Here is a 25,674-nt window from a genome sequence, read left to right as displayed (position 1 = left end):
TGTGGGTTCTTATACCTGTGCCTCAGTTTTTAACATCTGTAAAATGGGGATATTCAATGGTGTTCTAGAGCTGTCTTGTTCCAGCTAATGAGAGACAATTATTAAATTTTTAGGAATTTTATGAGCTGGCCATTAAAAAGAGCTGCTATTAAAAATTAATTTATGTAAACTTACAATTAAATCAATTACATTTTTAAAAAAACAAACAATAAATACTCAAAACTCATCACTTCCTAATTGTTTCCACATTAACTATTACCTATGCTGTTCAGGTTATTTAGTGTGGACAATGTCCTTGTCCACTACATGTAGTGGGGACATTGTGTAAGGGTGACCGACCGCACATCTCTTCCCAACTCCACTTTAGAGATGTCAGGTTAGAGCTTGAAATCGGCCATTGTGGAAGCGTTTATGCCACAGAAACTGGCAAACACAGCAAATTTAGTGCTTCTCAGTCTCCACCTCCAGCCCCAAGAGCCTGTTGTTAAACTATTACCAGCACACCACTGAGGTCATCAACCACAGAGTCGTTCTAATGAAATGAACTAATGTACATAAAGGCTGAGAAGAATGCCTGGCCCTGGTTTACATGTCTTTCAGTGTAGATCTGGGATGTTTATTTTGACAACCCTATCAGTTAGCCTTGAGAGCTAAATGTCGTCGTTAACCACATGGCAAAGAGGGAATATAAGCTCTTTTTGTTTTTAAAAGTGACAAGAGTCACTGTGAGTTATGCCCTTTAAATCAACAGATGTCTCTTGGCTCCCCTTTGCCCAGCAAAAAAAAAAAAAAAAAAAAAAAAAGTGACAAGAGCCGGGACATGGAAAAGAGAAACGGAACAATTGTGTGTGATTAAAGATGCTGAGTGGTGACAGAAGAGAGAAGAAGTAAAAGAGACACAGGTAGGCACGGAGCCGAGAGAACAGTACCTTTCTTTTCCTGAAGGCTCCCTTGGCGCCAGGGACGGCTTCGCAAACCCGGCTGATGGCTTCCCTTAAGAGAACAGGAAGAGAGAGATCCATTTTATCCCATCCTTCAGGATTACATAACCCAGACGTTCTACACGTGCGAAAAACAAAACTAAGCAAACCACATCTTAGAGCCTCTGGCTGGCAGTATCCTAATTCTTTCTGTTGCTGTGGTTGTATCTTAAGGGTGGGATATGAATCGATGCCACACTTTCTTTTTTCTGTTTTTAATGTTTGGTTAAGATTATATTTTAGAAAATCAGTACCCTGAAGTGCTGAAGTGTACTCTTCTGGATGTCCTCTCCATGGCCATGGTCATGGCACAAGGCCCAAACCTAATCAAGCATTGCTATTGATTAAGATCTTTCTGAAGTGAGTCAGAATGTAATTAAAAGAAATTTGGTCCTCTGAGTTTTATTCCAGCTTGTGCAGTTACTAAATATCATAAAATCAAGAGGATTTTGAAGGAGGACAGGAACTCCAGGGGTACACAAATGAGCCAGAAATGAGGCTCTGCATAGGCATTTCTAAAGCATCTACAATGTGCTGGGCACTGTCTTGAGGAAGGAGGCAAGGAGCATTCTAGTACCAAGGGGGGCTGACAGAAGGACCAGCTGCAGAGGGTCTGACCCACAGGTCTGCCCGGCGCAGGAGGGCACGGGAGCAGTGGGAGGGTGAAAAAGTAAGACTAGACAGAGACTGCTACAGTCCAGAAGCTGGAGGCTGGTGGGGACGTGGCTTGGGCAGGTGCTTGAAAGCAAGCATAGCTCAACTTTGTGACTCGGCCTCAGTGAGAAATAATGGGTGATATGCCAAAGGCAGCTCCAAAGTCAGGAGCCCAGAAAGGAGCTGGGTGAACTTCTCAACTCCCACATGGGGAAGGACAAAATAGTAAAAGAACACAGAAAAAAAAAAAAAAGGAATATGGAGAAACACTGAATGATAGAGAAGATAATAGGTCCTTAGAAACATTCCACAAACTTTCTCAGCTGAATACTTCTTGAAATTATTTTCTATCATCTAGAAACATAATTACTGTCACAATGCGATGCTTTTAAGGGAAATATGACCTTGTCAAATTAGGTGAGAGACTATTAAGGTAAGCTTCACATTTGCCATTCAATTCATTGTACAGAGAGAAGAAAGAAATACTATTTTAAAAGTTCAGATGCCATAAAAACTATAGATTATGAATCACCATGACTCAGAAAAAGTTTGTTTGAAAGAAACAAGTGTTTTTTTGATGTTTATCCTTAGTCATTTATTTTATAATAATATTCTAAAAGTGGTTCTATCAAAATAATCATCCAAAGTATTTTCTAAAGGTAAATTCCTTATTGAAGAGAGTCAAGTTGTTTCTCTAGAGAAACATGTATAAAAAGTATCTATATTTTATCTGTTTAATTTTTAAAGCTTGATGTGTGTCTGCACTGTACTTATTATATTAAATGATACATTTAGCTGAGCAAAGCAGCTCAGTCCCTGATAGTCCCAATAGGCTGGAAAGACATTATTTGGTGGAAAGTTTCCAGTAAGTCATTCCTTAAATACCCCTAGTAAGCATCGTATTTCTTTTCCCATCCACTGACATAGAGGATAAGAGAAAAAAATCAGTCTTGGATGACAGTTTTCAAAAAGGAAATGTCAAATGTCTAATATATTATATAGGTTACACATCATCAAACGTCTAATCTAGTCAGGCTATGAAGCTTGGGCAGAAGGCCTTGCTGCTTATGTGCCACTTTGGGAGACGGAGGTGGAAACAACCAGTGAGCATTAAGAGTGGGATTGTGGAGAAAATGTTGCAAATAATAAACATGGTCTATCAAACAAATCCTCCCACAGAGAGGCAAGCAAGCATCTCAGAGAACATTCAGAGACTCAATATTTTGGCCTTAAATTTTGCAAATGTAAGACGTTCCAGAAATTTATCAGAGCTCATGGACTCAAGAAAGTCCTAGGGATCCCCCCGTCAGCCAACCTTTAGAATTCCCAAAGAGATTTGCAAACCAAGCTGCTTTTCAGAAGAATGCTGTCCTTTCATCACTGGCAAAAATTTGTTTCTGATGCTCATATAAATTGTGTGTGTGTGAATTCTCACTTCAACCAGGTTGATGGTATCTATTTCTGTTTGAAATAGAAATGTAACATAACTATTAGTAATTGCAATAGTTAGATGACTGAAATTAGTAACTTGAACTCCAAAGTCTAATTTAAATATAACCATTCTTACCGTCTCTCCTTATTGCCTAGCAGAGTGCCTTTTGGTGAGTAGTGCTATTTTAATTGGTTCTTTTAGCAATAATTATTTAGCTTTGTGTAAATCCATTTAATCCCAGTTTGAGCCTCAGGTAGTGACTTTGCCCTGTTTTTAGTAATGGAGAGTGCTTCCTAACATTCTTTCCAGTAAGACCCCATTTTGGTAAGCCAACCCATGACCTTGGAGTTCAGTTAATATGAAAATGGAATATTTGGCACCTCCAGAGTCATCTGAAAGTAACTGAAGCCAGCCCCAAATGCTAACCCTTACTTTCTCATGAGTGCACCATCTTCCCCTTTTGTCTAAAATTCTCATCATTAGAGCCAGTACCTTTGATATTTTAATAGCTTTTTCATTAGAATGTAGTACTGGATCCTTTGAAATCACACTGCACCATCTTACTCCCTACTCACCCATCTCATTGCTACCCACCCAGCCTCCCCAAACACACATACACACACACACACACATTCGTATTTTACAGACTAAAAAAAAAAAAAAAAAATAGGACATCTGGGTTACTTCTACACTCATTCACTCCTATTCTAGTGTGTGGGGGGGGGTGCAACAAACGAACACATATAATGGTAAATTGCAATCAATTTCATGAAGAAACAAGAAGGAGAGGTATGTAGAACGTGTGGATAAGTAGTACATGCCACCCCCAAATATGTCTCTCTGGTATAAGGATCATGTTGAGCTGAAGGCAATTAAGAAGAAGCAGATACAAGAAAAGTCCCTGCACTTCCCCTATTGGCCTAAAAGCAGGACATAAATTTGTAAAGGCATCCCCTTCCCCTCTCTACCAAGAAGGACAGACATTAATCACTGGAGACAACTCTAGACCCTGATCAACTAAGAGATGCACCAGAGGAATCTGCATAACAAACCTTGTTACTAGCTCTTATCTTCCATAAGTTTCCTCATACATTTACCTTCCCACAGCTTGTCACCCCCAGAAACTCGAAGTCTTTTTTTCTGTGTCTTGTCAATTCTGTACAGATTTTTCATCTTCGTTTAAGATATAAGCCCAAATTCTAACCACTTCTTTGAGTTACTCATCACTGAATTTCACTGCGAGCATGTGCACTTCGTGCTTTAATCAAGTTTGGTTTTCTCTTGTTAATCTGTCTTCTGTTAGTCTAATTTGCAGGGTCCCAGCCAAAGAATATAGGAGGGCAGAGCACAAAAGTTTTTTTCCTTCCCTACAGAATAAATGCTGTAATGCATGTCAGTAGGGGTGAAGAGTTACCCAGTGAGTGGCATTTGAGTGCCTGGGCAACTATCCAGGAAAAAGTAAGTTGAGTTCCTATCTTATGCCTTACATGCAAATAAATCCTAGATGGATTGCAAATTTAATTTGTTTGTGATGAACCATAAAAGTACTAAAAGAAAATTGGGAAGACATTTTTAATCTCTGAATCTTAGAATGATACAGAAACCATAAAAGGAAATATTGACACAATATCATAAAAATAAAACTTTATGCACAAGAAAAAAATGGTAACATTTCACAGCCAAAGAGATAATTGTCCTAATATAAGTCAATAAGGAAAACATCAAAAACCCAATAGAAAATGAGTAAAAGATATGAACAAAGAGTTTACACAGGAGATAAATGGCACTTGAAAATATGAAAAGATTCTCAGCTTTACTCATAATAAGAATACAAATTAAAGCCTATACTAAAAGTCAATTTTCACAGCCAAAGATTTAAGCTTGATAAGAACTTGTTGGTAAAGTATCCCACATCAGTGAGAATGTAGCTTGGTGCAGCCTCTGTGGGGGCAGATTGGTCATATCCCTAACAAAACCCTTTCATCCAGCAGTTCTACTTCTGGGAATGCATCCTCTAAATACTCTCAGAAACAGGCCAGAAGATTCATGTACACACTATTGATTGCTGCAATGTTTTAATAGAATGATAGGAAACAATCAATACCTATCAGGGGCCAGTTCAATAAATTATGGTTGCTCAAAAAAATGGACCGTCAACAGCATTGTTGATGGTGCCCTCTCCACTCTCACCTCCCTTTTCTCCTCAGCTCTCCCCAGGCCACTCTTGTTCCTACTAACTGTTCTGCAAAGTCGCCAACACCCTCCCTGGCACCAAATCGACAGGCAATCTGCTGTCCTCACTTCCTTGACACACTTCTTTTTCTTGACTTCTTGATCCCACAGTCCTCTGACGTCCCCCATCATCCTGGGTGCTCCTGGTCAGTTTCTCGCCTTCTCCGTGACTCTACCTCTAAATCACGGAGAGCCCCAAGGATCCGTTCCACCCACCTCCTATCTGTCCTCTGTGTGACCTGCATGAGTGGATGGTACAATCTGAGAACGAGTTTACTGCCCCAATGTCTTCTGTCTAAATCCACTCGGGGCCAGCTCCTCCCTGGCCCCGGACGGAGCCCTGGGCATGCCCCGTATCTAGTCCACTCATTTCCAGAGAAGAAAATATCCTCAATAACTTACAACTTACTCCATTTTCCTATTTTAGAGGTAAAAATTCTTAGCCTCAGCATAATAATAAAAACCCAGAACATCATTTAAAGTTAGAGCTCTCCTCCTTCCCTTAGCACTGTCTGGGGCTCAAAACCTCCCAGTGGTCAAAGAAGGAGGTGCCTCCCAACCTTCTGGCTGCAGTTTCTGACCCCTTGACTGGGATGGTGCTCTGGGGGTGCCTATGAAGAAGTCAGGGAGCACTGAGTGACACTGACAGCCCCGGCTGGGCCCTCTGGCCAGGGTTGAGGTTTGCAGCCAACTCCTCCCACAGCCACTTTCCTTGTTTCTTTAAGGCTCCTCCCCCAACCCCGGGAATATTAGGGTGCCCATGCTGTGAAATGGACAGTGTCTGTTCTTCATCTGCCCACACACCTTCCCCCTCCTGGCACCAACACCTATGGGGCAGGTCCAGCCTCTTGCTGCTGACACGGCCCCAATCTTTAGCAGTAAGCATTCCAGGGTGAGTTCAGTGGGCTCATGGCCCCATTAGGGTGCCTCCTGCCCACAGCACCTTCCATCAGCGGGAGATAGTTTCTCCCCAAACACACTCACTCCTGCTTCAGGTCTCAGTGGTGTGGTCCAATGGGCTCCCCAGGCTCTGGGTGACACATGCCAAAGTCAGCGTCATTTGCTGAAAGCCCCTCACTCTATCTGAAGAAAGGGGGAACCACCTGGCCCCTCCCACATTAACAGGGTAGGGATCACAGGACACAGGACTCTAGCCAAAGAAATCCTCTCTGTAATTCCCAGCTTCATTCATTATACTTCCCAGGTGAGTGTTGGACAAATAACAGCAAAATAGATTCCCACGCCCATCTTGTCTTCCCAAACCCTGCCTGGGTGGTCCCACACCATAGCCCTTCGGGACTGCTGGAGCCATGCCCTGACTTGGATCTCAGCTAAACAAAGACAGAGTCTAATTTTACTCTGCAGTTACCTCCATCCACTCCTGTTCTAAGGTGTCTTATTGTCTCTAGCTCCAAAGGCCTCATTTGTCTTTATCTCCAGCCTCATTTGTCTTCCATCTCCCAGAATGTTGGTACCAAGATCTTATAGACAATTACCACATCCAATTGATATCTCCAGCTCATTGTCTAAAGTCTCCTCAGACTTAATCTTTTCAAACAAAGCCTTGACTGTCCCCACCAAAAGCATTCCTACCCTGGTCTTCCCATGGCGGAAAACGAGACCATGGTCCTCTAGAGAGCTGCCCTCACCCCCATCCAGGAACTGTCCTTGATCCTCCTGTGCACGCCCACACCAAATCCATCACAGCCCTGACCACCATGGAGAAGGCAAGACATTCTGTGTTCTCAAGAAACCTACAGGGCAGCGGAGGAGATTAACAACTCATGGAATAGCCTAGAGAAAAAAGTAGCCACAGCATGGGCACTATTAACTACTAGAGGGCAATTCTGTCTTTCAGAGAAACGAGAGGGCATGTACACCCAGTCCACAGAGAAGCCTCATCACTAAAGGAGCTGGAAACCAGGGGCGGTAGAAGATCTCTGGAGAAAGTACAGATTGGAACTGGGCCCAGAGGAACAGCCTTGTCGAGCAGTGGCTGTGCCGGGAAATGGCAGACTGGGTCAGATTTGCAGAAGGACAGCAAAAAGAGGCAGAGGAATTTAGAATTCAGACTCAGGTCCGAGAAGCATCCAGGGATGTGCTGAGGGGTGATAAACAGCAGAGGCCTTTTAAATAGGGCTAATATGATCGAAACAGGATTGAACGGACATTAACCTAGCAGCAGTGTGCAAGACACAGAAAGGGCTGAGAAACAGCAGGCAGGGAGACCAGCCCAGACTTCTGTGGTGAAAATGACAATGAAAAGAGGCCCATTTGGAGAAGAAAACTCACAGGTCTGCCTGATCATGGAGAGTAGAGCTAAGGGTAGGACTATAGACAGCTCACTCTCACCGTGGGGACAGCCTCTCTCCCTCCCCAAGGAGGCATGAAAGCAGCCGATTATCTCCATCGTGAAGCCATGAGACAGGCAGGCAATGTATGAGAGCCAACACACAGCAAGGATGGGGCCAGGAGGCTGCCAGCCAGGGTGAGAGGGCATGTGGGGGCCCAGAGTGCTAAGAGGAGCACTTAGAGCAAATGACTTCTTCCCAGCTTCATCCGCACAAATTAATCAAAACTTCCCAGCACCTACAACCTAAAGCATCATACAGAGTTAAACACAATTTTAGGCATCAAAAATACCTTAATTTGTCGAAAGTAATTTCACCAGAACAGGTTGAAACCACTTAAATCTTCCAACAATAGGTATGTTGCAAGCATAAGTATAGCCATGAATTTTGAAATCTGTGCACCACTTGAAAAATCAGTGAGATGCCAAAGCAAGTTCCCTAATTGTCATAATTTTACAGTCACCCCTGCCATTTTTATCCCAACATTCCCAATGTTTGTGATTTGCCCCAGACACACATACATAGTAGGTGTCAATAACTACTGATTGATGATTATTAAACAGATGCAAAAAAAAACCAGTATCCTATAATTTCTCATTTTGAAAAAAAGCCCAACAGGAAACTAGAAAAGAGATTCCTTAACCTTGCTGTACAATATCTCACAAAATGAAAGATAAACCCTTAGGATTGCTAAAAATGTAGAACCAAAGAATAAAGCCCTCCCAAGACAATATTGAAGCTAATATTCCTAATGGTTTAAATAACTAAAGTTCACTCAAGGTCACAGGTGGTGTCACAGACATCTTTGTTTGAGAGATCAGGGACTTGCTTCGTTCTTATGAACACTTTCAATGAATTTTCTTTTCCCTTTTAAAATTCTAACCGTTGGGTTAGAAAAAGTTCTCTACTCCCAATTCAGCTGCTTCAAGATGCTGATAAGCCAATCAAAAAGAAAGTTACACCTCATAATTGCTGTTTATGGCAGGTACAATTTTATAAAAAGCAAGGTCTCAAATAATCGGGATGGGTCCACCCAACCGCACTGTGCTCCAGGCAAGATGGTGCCACTTGCCTTCAGAATGCCAGCCACGAAGGGGCTGAAAGGGGCTGCCCAAAGTAGCGTGGAATCCACAGACCTTGGAAACCTTGCATATATCCGTCTTTACTGCCAGCTTTTTGGAGAGATGCATCTTCTGAGATCAACTACCACAAGCTCTAAAGAGCCCAACTCTGCTGATATCTGCTTCCTAATAGCAAAGCGGAAATACAGGAGAAGCAAGCAAACCTGACCCCAAAGTCTCTGACCCTTTGGATACACATACCAAAAACACAAGGGGACCTGACTTTTGCCAGGCTCTGTTCTATGTGCTTTCATGGGATGGCCTCATTTAATCCTCACACATCCTTGGAAGGTAGGAGCATTGATGCTGGTTTTATAGTTGAGGAGATGGAGGCACAGAGTAGTTAAGCAACGTGCCTGAGATCACACAGCCAGCAAGCGCCTAAGCCTGCTCAGAGCCCAGGGAGTGAACCCACAGCTTTAAGAACCGGCCACGTGGGAGGTCCACGGAGATGGCACGTTTTCTGAACTCCAGTCTCTCTCTGGACCTAGGGAGAGCCCATCTGCTTGTTCCTCAGCAAGGTCACCCACAACAGGACTCAGAATCTTAGAGTTCTAACAATCACAGGACCACGTAAGGCCTTGGAAATCCTCAACACCAATTCTAACCCACCAGAAGTGGTGTGCAAGATGGGAACCGTGGGAACCAGAAACCAGGTGCCATATGTACTAAATCTACCTTGAGTGGATAAACAAACCACGTTCAGAGGGCTCAAGTGAAACTGTGCTGGGAGTGAAAAAGAGCAGGGACACACACACAACATCAACCAGCCTGAACAAAATTATGTGGCATGAAGGAGATCAGACAAAGAAGAGTATGTGCTGCATGATTCCAGGCATATAAAAACTCCAGGAAATGCACACTAATTATAAGTGCTGATGCTGTGTGGGTGTCTGGGAGGCGGCAGGAGGCAGGAAGGGGCCTGTTCCCATACTCCCTGGGAGAAGCCTAGGCCCAGGATTTCCCATCATGTCCCCCGAAGGGCAGGGCAGGCCTCCATCACCAAGTCTATCTGTGGCTCTAGTCTTGACTGAACCGCCTAAACCTGGACCAAACAAACACCTGGTCTTCCTTCCCTCCATCCTCTGTGTTCACTTTTCTTTGTAAAATGGCAGCTACATCATTGTGGGTGACACTTTGGCCAGGCAGCTCAGACACCTGGGCCATGCCTGATCCCGTGCTGTGCTCTCTACCGCACTGCAGACTGAGAACCCATTTCCCAATGAGATCTTTCCTTTTAGGATCCTGTGGGTGGAGGGATGCAGGTCTTGGAGCAGGCAGCTAAAAATAGGCTCAGCCAACAGGATCTCGAATGCAGCCCTGTTAACAGCCCTGTGTCACACACAGACACATCCTCTGACATTATTTTCTGTATAGCATGACATTTTGACATCTTAAAGAACTTTTCTAGCTGGGGAGACACCACCCCTCTGGGGTTAGTCAATTCTTAGAGACAGCAAAGGGCCCGGTCGGATCACCTATGACATGCAGATTAACCAGTGCAGGGCCAGGCCTCCTCTCCTGGCCCCTGCACCCCCAGAGGCAATATTCCTCTGCCTTACTCATCTCAGGACCAGATGCCAGGCAACTGCGACCAGCCCTATAGCTCAGAGCCCGCAGGAGGTGCCCAAACTAGCCATCCTGAGCTGTCCACCCTGCCCTGCCTTGCCTTTCCCATGGAGACCCCAGTAAAGGCTCTGGCCTAAACCTCTCTCCTGTCCTCTGCCTCCTGCCCACCCTGGTGTTTCCCCCTGTGGCCCCCGATATCAAGGTGCACTGGGAAGCGGGGAGCTCACGCCAGCCTCACAGCAACTCCGGAGGCCGTCTCAGTCAGACAGCTCCTCCTCTCTACTCTTGGTGGAGGGCGGGCCCTCTTTTTTTTTTTTTTTTTTGCGGTACGCGGGTCTCTCACTGCTGTGGCCTCTCCTGTTGCGGAGCACAGGCTCCGGACGCGTAGGCTCAGCGGCCATGGCTCAGCGGCCATGGCTCACGGGCCCAGCCGCTCCGTGGCACGTGGGATCTTCCCGGACCGGGGCACGAACCCGTGTCCCCTGCATCGGCAGGCAGACTCTCAACCACTGCGCCACCAGGGAAGCCCGGTGGCGGGGGGGGGGGGGCCCTCTTAGTGAGCTCTCCCTTTCGGGGCAGCTGCTGAGGGTCACAGGCGGTTGAGGAGTCCTGGGGAGTCAGAGGAGGGGAGGGGAGGGGAGGGAGAGCCAGGTGACTCTGCCCACCCACACACCCACGCCCACCTCTTTCGGCGGTCTACTTCGCTGGTCCCAAAACGTCCTCCCTTGTCACCATTTTATTAATAAGACAACGACAGATTATTATATAACTCTAGAAGACAAGCAGCATGGAATTCAGGAAGCCAAAGTACAAATTCCTAGAAATAAATGCTCCATAGACACAATGGGTTGCTTTTCTCAGAAATATGTTTAATATCAGGAAAGAGCTACAAGGCAATCAGTCAAAAGGATGATTGCCGGGCCCCGTGGGAAAGGACAGGGAGGCCCCCAAAGCGGTGCGGAAGTGCAGGACAGGGGCCAGGGGAGGAGCCACAGGAGGGACATGAGCAGGCCGGCTGGCTGGCGGAGGGTTGGAGAGTTCGGAGCACGGGAGTCAGCACCCCCCGCTGCCGTGGGCCTCAGAGGTGGCGAGGAGTGCTCCTGGGGCATGGGGCCCCCCCTCCGCGGATCCTCAGAAAGTGCCTTTCAGTGAGAGCACATCTGCAAGGCAAGAGAGCACATGCTGGCTTTATTCGTCCTCAGGTATAAATGGTGTTAATCCCACCCCTTCCTGGGGGAGGCACAGCCTCATGGTGGTTTTTATCTAGACAAGCTCTGTTTCCTTTCTCTGATCATTCAACGAGCTCCATTCATCATAGGCTCCTCTATTTGGAGAGAGTTCCCTTCTTAGTCCTCTTGTCTGGCTTTCTGTCTGTATTTGGCTGTTTCTATGTAGGTGTGAAAACGAAGTCCCTCTGGTTGAACTTGTGGAGGAGAAAGGACAAGAGGGCACAAGACAGGGCCGTGAGGGAAACATTAGAGATAAACTTTCAAAGAAATATACTTGGGCAGTTGCTGTGTGGAGGTAATTCTCAATTTAAGAGGCAGAGCGAGAGGGGACTGGGGATCTGGGACCTGGAGGGTGGGTGTTCAGGCTCCCTGCAAATGAGGAATTTAAGCTGTAAGAAGGGGGCTCGCACGCGCGCACACACACACACACACACACACACACACACACCGTGCTAAGTCAGCACCCCAAGAGTGAGGGAGCTAGCCTCTGCTGTGTGCCTCCACGGCCCTCATCTCCCTGAGCTGCCACCCCTGAGATGTAGGCACCATCCTTCCCCTTGGGGAAAAATAAACTAAGATAAAAGGAATTAAGCTCAGAGAAGGTACTTAATTCTTCCCAGAATCACATCGTATTAGAAGAGTCAAAATCTGAATTAGATCCTCAAGCCTCCACAGCCGGGCCTTTCCCAGCCCTGAGTCTCCTTAGAGGCTGTGGTGGGGAGGCCCTGGCCACCTTAACTCATCAGATGCACCCAGTGACCCAGGGGCCATCCTGCCATCAGCCTCCATGAGCAAAGAAGCGGGCACCCCACGGTCACACAGGAAGAAGGGACGAGCCCTGTCAGGCCGGGACATCCGGGTGTGGGTTGTGATCTTGCCCCGTTGTCACAGTGCACAACCACCAGGGGCAGCACCGCTGGGTGTGCAGCACTGCTCGGTGACACTGGGCACGGCTCCAGAACCCTGAGACTTCGTCTCTCGGGAGGATGCTCAACACTCCCGAGCTGCCTTCCAAAGCTACCCAAGCACATCATCGGGTCCACACAGAATCCCATGAACACACACGATGGATGGGCGCACAGCATTGATGAGCCAGGTCAGGAGAGGGCCTTCAGATGCAGCATCTCACTAAGACGACCAGACACGGGGGGCAGACATCAAACCCCTGTCCATTTCCCTCTGCTGGGGAGGCCGGCAGGTCAGCCGAGACCACGAGGCCAGCACTGGCACTGGGGTGGGCCTCGGCCAGCCCTTCCCTCATGGGGCTCGAGCGTGTGCAGAGCAGCCAGACCCTGTGGGCAGCAGGGACAGACAAGAAGAGCCGTCCGCACAGGGTGGGCTCAGAACTGACATGAGAAGGGAAACCAAATGCACGAAGTGAGGAGAAGGAAGGACCACATCCAGCCCCACACTATGTGACATGGTCTCAGAGAAAGGAAAGACCACGGGTCTCCAAGTGCAGGGTCAGAGCAGGGAAATCCTTGGCCCTCTGGGCACAGGCTGGCTCCCCGCCCCGGGGGTTTTGGCAGGCTCTCTGTTGAGAAGAGTGCCAAGCCCAGTGCAGGAAAGGGGAGGGCAAGCAAAGACACAGAAATGAAGAGAAGGGAGGTTGGGCCTGGAAGGCAGCTACAGAGCACAGAGGATGCCCAGAAGCAAGACCTTGAACGGAAACCAAGGATGCAGGCAAGTAAGCCACAAGGGTGGTGTCATGAACGCTGGGGGAAATTGTGTTGTTGAAGAGACATAAGGAAAAAAACTACTGGGAAGTAATATGAAGGTCTGGTAATGTAGAAACAAATAAGAAAGACTCTTTTCCTTCCAACAGCAGTGAGCACATAGAAAGGGGAATAGTGGGGTGAAGGGTGGGGAACCCCATGCACATCGAGGCCAAAACTGTGCAAGACACAGGATGGAGTGTAACACGTGGGGCACGGCCTGCATGAAGACAAGCTAAAATGTTACCACAGGACATAACAAGGTCTGAATAAACGTCCCCAGATATAAAGACATACTAATATTAAATGTAAATTCTCTCCAAAGCAATAAATTAATTTGATTATAATTGTAATCCTAATGAGATCTTTTTGCACTGAGCAGTATGATGTTAGACTGCATAAGAAAGTTCAAAAATTGTGAAGAAATGTTTTTAAACAGAAAGAAAGTCTAGCATCTCTCCTATGAGATCAGAAATATGATACCATCACCACAAAGATCAGAACCGTAGGTTATTGGTACACCAAAGAAAAATCCATCAGCGGACTTAAATAGGGCCCAGAAACAGAGCCAAAGAGATAAGGGAATTTAATAGATGATAAGGTGGAATTTCAACTCAGTGGGACATTCCAGTTTGGGCACCTGTATCTTATTACAGGTGAAAAAAAGACCCAAATATAAAAAGTAAAGTGAAATATTAAAAACTCATTAGTATAATCTCACAGTGAGGGAGATATTGTGTTACAAAATATTTCCAGCACATATAAAATGTGCAAAAAGTGCCCCAAAATTGATAAGAAAATGAAAAAGTACCCAATAGAAAAACAGGCAAGTGATGTAAAAGTGATTCATTAAAAAGGAAATGAAACCAGCCAACAAATACGTGTGAGAAGATGCCACCTATCTGGAACACAAAAACCTCAAAGGAAAACAACAGCAACATTGTTTTGACCATAAAACTAGTAAATTAACAACATTAAGACCCCGTGCTACAAATTTGTGAAGAAAGGACTGCGTTCAAAAATTGCTCGAGATGGTGTGAACTTGAGAAGCGACCCTGTAGCAGCCCCACATCGAAGAATCCTATGGAAATCAGATCTCCAGTGCAAAGGATAGAGACCCGTGTGACCTTGCAGCGTGGCTTTGTCCAGCAAAACAACAAAAATGGGAGGAGTTGACTAAATTGTCATGTAGCCATAATGACTTGCAACTATAAAAAAATGAGTTAGACCCAAAGCTACTGATCTGTTCCTAAGGAAGGCAAATTGTGGAGAAATGAGTGTAGTACCAATCCGTTTTTACAAACAGATGGGGAGTTCCTGTGTGTGTATTTGTGTGTATGTGTGTGCTATATGTGTGTGGTGTGTGATATGTGGTGCATCTGTGTGTGTGTAGTGTGTGAATGCAAAAAAATGTGGTTACCTGTTACCTTACCTCAAGTAGGTGTGATTGGAACAGAGAGAAACTTTATCTTTTCTTTCTGTACTTCTATACTATTTGACATGTTACAATAAGCATCTATGTTTTAATCAAATTTTTAAAAGAAAAAAAGTTTAATAGAACAAGAAATTAGTCCATGTGGTCACATGCATCAGTAATTCATTCTTTTTTATCACTGAGTGGTATTTATAGCAGGTACATACCAGAATTTGTTTATTTATTCATTGGTTGATTGATGGTTGAGTTGTTTCTAGCTTGGGTCTATCATGAATTATAATGCTATGAACACTGACCTACTATGGACATATGTTTTGCTGGGTTGTATGGTAAATTTATATTAACTTATTAAAAAAAAACTGCCCAACTGTTTTCCAAAGTGCATCCCTACCAGCAATGACACACAACAACATGGGGGCCCTCAGAGCATTGTGCTGAATGAAAGAAGGCAGACGCAGAAGACCTCATTTGGTATGAATCTATTTATGTGAAATTATAGAAAAGGCAAAATTATAGGACCAGAAAGTGCTATGGTTGCCTGGGGCAGACTTGGGGATGGCTATTGACTACAAAAAGCATAAGGGAATTTGGAAGGGGAGATAAAAATGTTCTGTGTCTTCTTTGTGGTGGTAATTAAATGACGATACAATTGCCGACATTAATCAAACTGTACACTTAAAATGGATGGATTTTATTGATGTAAGTCAGACCTCAATGAATCAATGAAACATTTATAGTCACAGAAAAAACTTTTAATAAAATAAGAAACATAGCCTACACTTTGACCACCACTGCACACTAAGGTACATATCCCAGAGGAATGATGCACACGTTCCCTGGAAGACACGCACAAGAATATGCATAGCAGCTGTGTGGTATCACACTCCCTGGGTACCACTCATCAGTAAAAAAGAACAGACAACAGCAGGAATTAAGGTCAAAGAGAATATGATGAGGGAAAGGAAAAAGGCAGGCACAAGTACAGCCTGTATCCTCCCATTTATGAGAAGTTCAAGAACAGGGTGGGGTTTTACCAGCTTGGGAAGGCACAGAGGGCATTCTGGGGTCTGGTAATGTTCTAAGTCTTGATCTAGGTGTCAGCTATTCAGCGTGTGCACGTGTAAAATTCCAGTGAGTTTTACACTGAATATTTGTGCACTCTACTGGAGGTATGTTATACCTCAACAAATTCATTGTTAAATACAAAACAAGAATGAAAAGTCACAGAGGAAAACCAGCCAGCATGACTGGAATGTATTCTGCTCTGTCATTAGGACCCAATGTAGCTTTTGAAGCTAGAGAAAAAGGGGATGAAAATAGTTTTGGAACAGTAATATGATCTTATTTAAGGAGAAACTGGAGGAAGAAGTGATGCTGGGCAAATACTTAGGGGTCTAATGTGAAAGTGAGTCTCTGTGGTAAAGAATCCTGGGAAGAGCTGAGGTGGGATGGAAGGAAGGTAGGAACCCGAGAAGCATTTTCAAGAAGAGCACACACAATTTGAAGACACTGACTCTGAGGCTGGTGATGGGGTGATGTTATTGCCAAGGTAGGAAGATTGTAAAAGTAATAATAATAGCCCCAACTAACACTTTTGGAGTGTTTGCTAAGCGTCTGGCCCTGTTCTATGATTTTGAGCATATTAATATTTTAATATGGTAGGATCATTATGATTCCCATTTTACAGGTGAAGAACCTAAGACCAGAGAGGTTAAGTGGCCTGTCTGAGGTCACACAGCTGGGAGGTGGCTGTGGGCAGTGGATCTAGTTTGTAGCATAAGCCCTGGATGCTGGAAGAAATTGTACGAATCCAGACTGGGGCACCTGGCATTAGAGTCACAACAAACACCTATCACCTACGAGGGGATCAAATGTAAACTCATATGAGAAAGGAATTTGAAATAAAAAAGCAAAACACTCTACAAGTATAAATGATCATTCCTGTTGAAGCCACAATGAGATGCCATGTCATACCTATCAGGATGACTATTGTTAAAATAAAATTTTAAACTAAACCTAAAATAGTAAGTGTTGGCAAGGACGTGGAGAAACTGAAATACTTGTGCATTGCTGGCAGGAACGTAAAATGATGCTGCTGCTGTGGGAACTGGTATGAAGGTCACTCAAAAAATTAAACATATGATCCAGCAATTCCACTTCTGGGTATATATCAAAAAAATTATATACATATATATATATATATATATATATATATATATATATATATATATATATATATATATATATAATATATCTCTCCAAAAAAGCAGGGACTTGGGTATTTGTACACCCATGTTCATAGCAGCACTATTCACAATAGCCAAAAGGTGGTAGCAACCCGTGTCCATTGACCAGTTGAATGGATAAACCAAATGTGGAATATACATACAGTGGAATATTATTTGGCTTTAAAAAAGGAGGAAATTGACACATGCCACATGGATGAACTTTGAGGACATTCTGCTAAGTGAAATCAGCCAGTTATAGAAAGATAAATACTGTATGATTCCTCCTGTATGAGGTCCCTAGAGGAGTCAAATTCACAGAGACATAAAGTAGAATGGAGGTTGCCAGGGGCTGAGGGGAGCAAAGAATGGGAAGTGATTATCTAATGGGGACAGAATTCTAGTTTGGGAAGATGAAAATGTCCTAGAGATGGTTGATGGTGATGGCTGCACAACAATGGAATGTACTTAACGCCACTAAGCTGTACAGTTAAAAATGGTTAAATGGTTAAAATGGTAAATTTTATGTTTAGCCAAAATAAAAACAACAACAACAACAACAATCATTGCTGTCAGAGCCAGACACCAAGGGCCGTGTGTACAACCACAAGCACCCTGGCAGCAGCTGGGCATAAAAGTGTAGTGTGTCTCCCACCTACAGGCTGACCCACTGGGTCATAGGTGACTGACTGAGATTCATGGATTTTAATCTTGTCCTTCATTCTGGGTATAATTAAACCTTCAGTATTTCCTGTCAAGTGCATCATCATTTTTTAATACATTTTTATGCCCAGAATGACAGAATTCCTGCCTGAGTCTATAAATAATTGAGCTAAGGCCCTTTCAAACCTAAATGATAACATGCTTCTCGTGGGACATCCTTCAGCACATCCTGTGCTCTGCAGCTATTAAAAGGCTTTGTGGGCGTCTGGCCACATGTCAGAAAGTGCTGCCTCAGATGTAAACAAACCACAGATAAGAAATAATGAATAACATATACTTAGGCACATACATTTCAGAGGATCAGGGTCTACTCTACTACACGTACTAATGTTGAATACGGATGGATGAGAAAGTTGTATTCAGATGAAAACAAGAATTTTGTCAAACATACAAAATGTTAACAGCTAATAACTGGGCATGAGATGATTCTCAATTCCCCAAGACATCGTTACTTGCTTGTGTCCTGGATTCAAGGAGTTGGGTGGAGACTGCAAGGCAGACCCCATCCACCCCCAAGTGAGGTCTGTGCTCAGACTTGGCTCCCATCAAATGTGAAGGGCTGAGTTAATTTCCATTAAGACCCAGTGAATAGACTGGAGGGAGTGACCTGGAGATAATATATACATATAACATAAAATTAAAGTAATAATATGAACCTGATTACTTAATATTACATTTAAGAAAAAAATGAAGGCACAAAACATTGCATAAAGTGTGATTGCAAAATTGTGAAAGATTAAGGGAAAACTTTCCCTTCCTTTTTTGTGTACTTTTCTTTATTTTCTAAAATTTCTCTGATGGGCATGTACGTATGACTTTTATGATGAACTCAAATTTAGTTTTAAGGTGTGGAGGTTAGTGTAAAGCAGCAGTTTTAATCCAGGGGACACTGGGCAAATTCAGAAGATGGTTTGAGCCATTGCAACGTTGGGGAAGAGGGTATCTAGTACGTAGAGCTCAGAGGGGCTTCTAAACATCCTGAAATGCACAGAACAGTCCCCACAGCAAAGCATGATCTGGCCCCAAATGTCAATGATGTCGAGGCCGAGAAACCCTGGCGTAGAGCCTATTTTTTGTTTCCCATATGGGACCGCAGTGCCGGGACTCCCACTTCCCAGACCACCAGCAGTGCAAGGGTGTGTGTGTGTGCGTGTGTGTGTGTGTGTGTGTGTGTGTGTGTGTGTGTGTGTGTGTTTTCCCAGGAGGAGCCCATGGGTGTGCTCTTTACACGAGAGAAAGATGTCCAAGGAAGGTAGGCTTGGTGTGAAAATCGCTGAAGTGGCTGCCCCCACTCTCCCAGTGCACATTCAGGGAGCACCCGGTGTGCAGGCTGCAGGGATGGCCTGACCCCACCTTCACCGTCACCTGCCTGTCCTGCAGGTCTCAACAGGTCAAGGGGGAACAGGGGTGAGGACAGGCTGGGCCTCTGATGGTCACAGGCAGCAGGGAGCATTTGCTGGTACTTCAGATAATCCTCGAAGGGTCTGAAAACCAGAACCCCAGGATCTGCCGCCAGCTGCCCTCCCCAGGAAGAGAGGTCCTGGGTTCTGGACAGAGTGGAGGTGGACAAGGGGTCCAGCTGGTCCTGCTAAACTCAGTGCCTGAGAAAGTGAGGATTGTTTTGTTAAAATAGAAGAGAGCATAACAAGGAGTGACCAGGGCCTCACAAGAGTGTGGAAGAAACTGCATGATGCAGCTGGGAGCCAGTTGCCCCAGCCCTGCAAGGGGAGACTTCTGACACAGGTGCTCCCATCCCAGGTGACAAGCAGAGTTACAAGTTCCACAAAAGGGGGTGCTGCAGAGACCCTGGGTCCTGAGGCAGATGCCGCACAGCAAGGATACCAGCCAGGCCAGGTACCAGCAGGCAGGAGGAAGAGAAGGAGTTCATTCTTTTAAAAGAACACCAGCCACAAGCCATGTCCCCCAGAGGAGACAGAATGAGACTCACCATTCAACAATATGTCTCTCTCTCTGATATTTTAGGTATTAAAGTACATTAAACTAAATTACAGATTAGCTAATTGAATTTACTTTCCAGTGCTTAAAGGCTTTACTTCAAAAGGAGTTACAAGTTGCTAATCTGGAAATTATCCAACAAGTCTTCATTTTTCCAGGTTATAAGTAGAAAATTAAAATATGAAGAGAAAGGACACTATCCCACAGTATTATATTCCAACAAAGGAAGCCAGGTCTTCTAAAACAAGTGCCTTCCATTTTGCTCAGCAGATGTAGCTGCACTAATTTTCATAGAAAAGGCCCAGGGGGCCAAAAGGAAGGAGAAATTTAATATCATTTTTTCCACTCAGAGTTTGTCATATTAATCACATCTTCTGAGCTGCCACTATTAGCAATTTGCTTTTTCTGATGCTTCATTTTTAGTCATTTCCCTAGATTCATGAAACTTTAAGATTTCAAAAAACTTTGATTGAGCACCTACTATGTGCTGGCCCAGGGCCTAGGTCTCTTCTAGGGATAGCCTGTTGCCTTTGTGGGCCATAAGAATACCTCCCTGAGAGCTCATCAAGGAAATTCAAACCCAACTTTCAAGATAACTTGGCTCAGTCCCCACTGCATTCAGACATTTTAGACTTTATTCTTTTTAAATAATAAACAATAAATACTGAAAGCTTTTAATGATGAGAAATGTTTATGATTCTAAAGGAGGAAAGATGAACATAAACTTTTATATACAGTCTGAACACTATTATATGAACAATGTATATGAAAAATACCCCATCACTCATCAAAGTTGACATCATCAATATGGAGACAAAGTGACACCATGTACCTTCTAATGTCATGAACTGAGAAGGACACAATTTCTATTGTTTACTGCCAGAAATACATAACTTGAAATGAATCATGGGAAAGCAACAGGAAAATTAAAAGTGACGGAAATTCTACAAAATAACTGACATGTACTCTTAATAAATGTCAATGTCAAGAAAGACAAAGAAAGGCTGGGGAACTGTTCCAGATTAAAAGACTCCAAAGAGACACAGCAACCAAATGCCATGTGCGAGCCTGGATGGAATCCTAGACTGGACAAAAACAGCTATGGAGGACATTACCAGGAGAACTGATGAAATGAGGAGATGGGCTGTAGATTCGATAATAGTGTTCTATCAGTGTTATAGTTCCAGATTTGATCACTGTGCTCTGGATACGTAAGAAAATGCCATTGTCCTTAGGAAAGACACTCTTACGTAGTTAAGGTCTAAGAAGCACAATATCTCCAACTTATTCTGAAATGGTTCAGAAAAAAAAAATAGAGATTTGCAGGAATCCTTTGTCCTATTCTTACACCTTTTCTGTTAGTTTAAAATCACATAAAATGTTTTAAAATGCATAGAAAACATGAAGGAAATGCTACATTTAGCCAAACTGAAGATGCAACTGACTACAATATAGATCATATTTTATGTCCCAGAAATAAAGAAAAAATGCATATTGTATGTCCCACAACTAAAGAAAAAACTATGACACAATACTTCATCACTTAAAACTTTTCTTTTATACTTTGAGAGAACTTTTTTAGACTTGTTAATGCATAGATTTATATTTATCTATCTATCTATCTATCTATCTATCTATCTATCTATCTATCACTCTTCTGTATATGTAAAAAGAAATAGGTAAGTGAAATAAATAGACTAAAATATTCCTCCAATCTCTTTGCATTGTGGTTTCAACACTTCTGAATCACATTCTGATTCAGTTGTTGGTATCTATGCATTTCTATGTAAAATCATCCTCTGAGCCATCAAGAATGTAGGTGAGACAGCAGTTTTTAAAAGAACACTCCATGACTATTTCGGTATTTTCTTAGAAGCCACTGAAGCCTATTATGCAAGAGTTAACCCTTGGCCTTTCCAAAAGGGCTTGGGGGAAGGATTTTGACCAACTCTGAAGACTCATGTTCCCTTAAATGGTTGGTGGACTGACCATTGAGGGTCAAAGTTGTCTACCTGAGCTGACATGAACAGCAATCAGATTGTCAGGTGCTCAGAAATAACAGCAAACATACAACTGTAGTCCACTGGGCAGGAATAGGTTAAGATACAACTGAATATAGTTGCATCCAGATTTCAGAGGTGTTAAAATGTGAAAAGAGTGCATCTGAAAGTTGGAATGTGGTGCTGGGTTTGTGGGTAGGAGGTTACACTCCTTCTATACAGTCCAATTTTGTACCAATATGCACACATTAATTTCTTGGTGTCATTTTTACACCCAGAAAAAAAAAAGAATACATCTTGATCCACAGAATAGAGTTATTTCGTGAAAATTTTATGCCTGATTGTTGTCTGTGCACTCCCTATGTTTCCCAAGGCACAAAATTCTCCACCTTCCAGTTCAGGTCTAAGAAGCTTCTCTGATGTAAAATGCATTAACTGACCCAATAATTATTAATCAAAGTCTGTGAAGTGTAAGGAAAATTCCGTCTCTGATGATGCTATCAAAGGTCTTAAAAGTTTAGAGGGTTCTTTTCCCTAGGGAATAGAAGGAAGCACAATGAATTGATTCTAAGAGGCACATTTTTTTCATATCTTAACATTTCTGAAACCTCTGTGGGCCAGGCAGCAGTCATTATGTAGTTACCATTTCCTGCATATACACATCACAATTTGCAGAATGAGTATCATTAGTTTGAAAAACAATTTCAGAGACAATAGTGGAAAGACAGGTTTCTTGAGATATTTTATATAAGGTGAAATTCACTCTTTTAGATGTTCAGTTCTATGAGTTTTGAAAGGTATGTACCGTCATGTAACCACCACAAAATCAAAAGATAGAATATTTCCATTATCCCTGAAAGGTTTCCCCGTGCCGTTTCTGTGGTCAATCCTCTCCCCCCGACCTCCAGACCTTGGCCACTGGTGATCTGATCTCCACCTCTAGCTTTACCTTTTCCAGAATGTCATATAAATGGAATCATATAGCATGCAGCCTTTTGTGTCTGGCTTCTTTCACTCAGCACAGTGCTTTTGAGATTTATCTATATTCTTGCATGTATAAAGATTTTGTTGAACAGACCATTAGTAAGATAGAATCACTAATCAAAAACTTCCCGGGCTTCCCTGGTGGCGCAGTGGTTGAGAGTCCGCCTGCCAATGCAGGGGACACGGGTTCGCGCCCCGGTCCGGGAAGATCCCACATGCCGCTGAGTAGCTGGGCCCGTGAGCCATGGCCGCTGAGCCTGCTCGTCCGGAGCCTGTGCTCCGCAACAGGAGAGACCACAATGGTGAGAGGCCCATGTACCGCAAAAAACAAAAACAAAAACAAAAAAAACAAAACAAAACAAAACAAAACTTCCCAACACAGAAAACCCCAGGGCCAGATGGCTTCACTGGTGAATTCTACAAAAGTATAGGCCAATATCCCTGATGAACATAGATACAAAAATCCTCAATAAAATATTAGCAAACTAAATTCAACAACCATTAAAGCATACCCCATGATCCAGTGGGATTTATTCCAGAGATGTAAGGACGGTTCAACATCTGCAAATCAATAAATGTGATACACCACATTAACAAAAGGAATGGTAAAAATTATAATGATCATATCAGTATATGCAGAAAAAGCATTTGACAAAATTCAATATCCAATCATGATAAAAACTCTCAACAAACTGTGTATAGAGGGAACATACCTCAACATAATAAAGGACATACGTAACAAACCCACAGCCAACATCATACTCAATGGTGAAAGCCTGAAAGCTGCTCCAAGATCAGGAAAAAGACAAGGATGCTCATTCTTACCACTTGTATACCACATAGTACTGGAAGTTCTAACCGGAGCAATTAGGCAAGAAAAATATATGAAAGGCATCCAAACTGGAAAGAAAGAAGTAAAACCGTCTCTATTTGCAAATGACATATTATGTATAGAAAATCCTAAAGACTCCACCAAAAAAAACTGTTAGAACTAGTAAACAAATTCAGTAAAGTTGTAGGAAACAAAATCAATACACAAAAATCATTTGTGTTTCTACACACTAACAATGAACTATCAGAAAGAAATTAAGAAAACAATCCCATTTAAAATTGCATCAAAAAGAATAAAACACTTATGAATAAATTTAACCAAGAAGGTGAAAGATCTGTACACTGAAAACTGTAAGACACTGATGAAAGAAATTGAAGAGGGTACAAATAAATGGAAAGATATTCCATGCTCATGGATTGACAGAATTAATACAGTTAAAATATCCATACCATATACAGCAATATACAGATTCAGTGCACTCCCTATCAAAATTCCAATAGCATTTCTCACAGAAATGGGCATGACACAGCCAAAAAATAAAAATAAATAAATAATTTTTTTAAAAAAACAAAACAAACCTTTCACAGAGAAAACTCTAGGGGCACATGGTTCCATTGGTGAATTCTACCAAACATTTAAAGAAGAAATAACACCAATTTTTCACAGTCTCTTCCAGAAAATAAGAGGGAACAATTCCCAGTTCATTTTTTGAGGCCAACATTGCCCTGATACCAAAATCAGACAAAGGCATTATAAAACAAAAACAAAAACAAAATAACTTGTGAACTTACATACAAAACCCTGACAACATAGTAGCAAATTGAGTCTAGCAATATATCAAAAAGATAATAATACATCGTAAACTTGAGGGGTTATCCATGGCTTGAGAGGTTGGTTCAACATTAAAAAAATCAATCGATGTAATTACTCATATCAGCAGACTAAGAAAGAAAAACTATATGAAAATGTCAATAGATGCAGAAAAGCCTTTGATAAAATTCAACACACATTCATGATAAAAACTCTCAGCACACTACCAATAGAAGGAAACTTCCTTAATCTGGTAACAAGACATCCACAAGAACCCTATAGCCTATATTACAGTTAATGGTGGAAAACTAAATACTTTCCCTCTAATATCAGGAACAAGGCAGGAATGTCTACTTTCACAACTCATTTAACATTGTACTAGAGATCTTAGTCTGTGCAGTAAGACAAGAAAAAAAGAAAAGTAAAAGCCATACAAATTAGATAGGAAAAAATAAAACTGCCTTTGTTTGTAGATGACATAATCATCTATATAGAAACTCCTGAAGACTCTACATAAAAGCTACTAGAACTAATAAGTGAGTTTAGCAAACTGTGGGAAGGTTTTTTTATTGTTTGGTTTTGCTTTTTAATTAATTAATTTATTTTTATTTTTTGGCCACGTCACATGGCATGTGGGATTTTAGTTCCTCAACCAGGGATCAAACCCATGCCACTTGCACTGGAAGTGCAGAGTCTTAACCACTGGCCTACCAGGGAAGTTCCCTGTTTGTTGTTTTTACCATGAATTTAATTTCTTTAATAGATACAGACCTATTATGTTTACCTATTTTTTCTTTAAGCCACTTTGGTAGTTGTAACTTTAAGGGAATTTGTCCATTTTATCTAAGTTATTCAATTTGTTGATATAAAATTGTTGATAATATTCCCTTCTTATTCTAGCAGTGTCTGTAGTATCTGTAGTAATGTGTCCTTGCTGTTACCTGTAATCTGAATTTTCTCTCTCTCTCCTTGACCAGTCTAAGTAGTAGTTTATCAATTTTAGTGCTTTTTAAAAAACACTTTTCAGGTTCAAATATCTTTTCTATTCTTTTTCTGATTCCAATTTTATTGATTTCTAATGCTCTTGAAATAGCCTAAAGGACAATAAAGCCTAGAAAAAAAACATAGATAGCAAGATACTAAGTCAAAAAAAAAGAAGATTCACTATATTCAGACTCTGAAATAGAAGAAATTTTTAGGAATACCTTTTTCATTTACTTATATTTTCCTTCTAACAAACGTAGAAGTATTATAATCATATAAATCTGTGTCTGCAAAATTCCAAAATAGCTTTTTCAATTTATGTAAATTGAATCTAAGTGACGTGAAAGCATTGTGTCATATTTTAATAGGCAGTGCTTTCTTTTTTATTTTTTAGTGGTTATAAAAAATGAAGTGTTTTGTATAGGAGATGGTATTTTAGAGT

The 25,674-nt window shown here is 42.5% G+C and overlaps 1 protein-coding gene across 1 annotated transcript in view; it reads right to left on the bottom strand.

The window, feature by feature from the left end:
• Nucleotides 1-25,674, bottom strand: part of SHC3 (SHC adaptor protein 3) — a gene marked incomplete at its 3' end in the record, with an annotated part of 141,516 nt that overhangs the window by 61,504 nt on the left and 54,338 nt on the right. Inside the window, exon 3 of the mRNA XM_079926651.1 lies at nucleotides 930-993. Within this exon, the coding sequence (XP_079782777.1) occupies nucleotides 930-993 (64 nt within the window). The remainder of the gene's footprint in view (nucleotides 1-929; nucleotides 994-25,674) is intronic.

The sequence above is a fragment of the Stenella coeruleoalba genome (genome assembly GCF_951394435.1).
Source record: "Stenella coeruleoalba genome assembly, chromosome: 7".
Lineage (NCBI taxonomy): Eukaryota > Metazoa > Chordata > Mammalia > Artiodactyla > Delphinidae > Stenella > Stenella coeruleoalba.
This window is presented reverse-complemented; position numbering and strand designations above follow the sequence as displayed.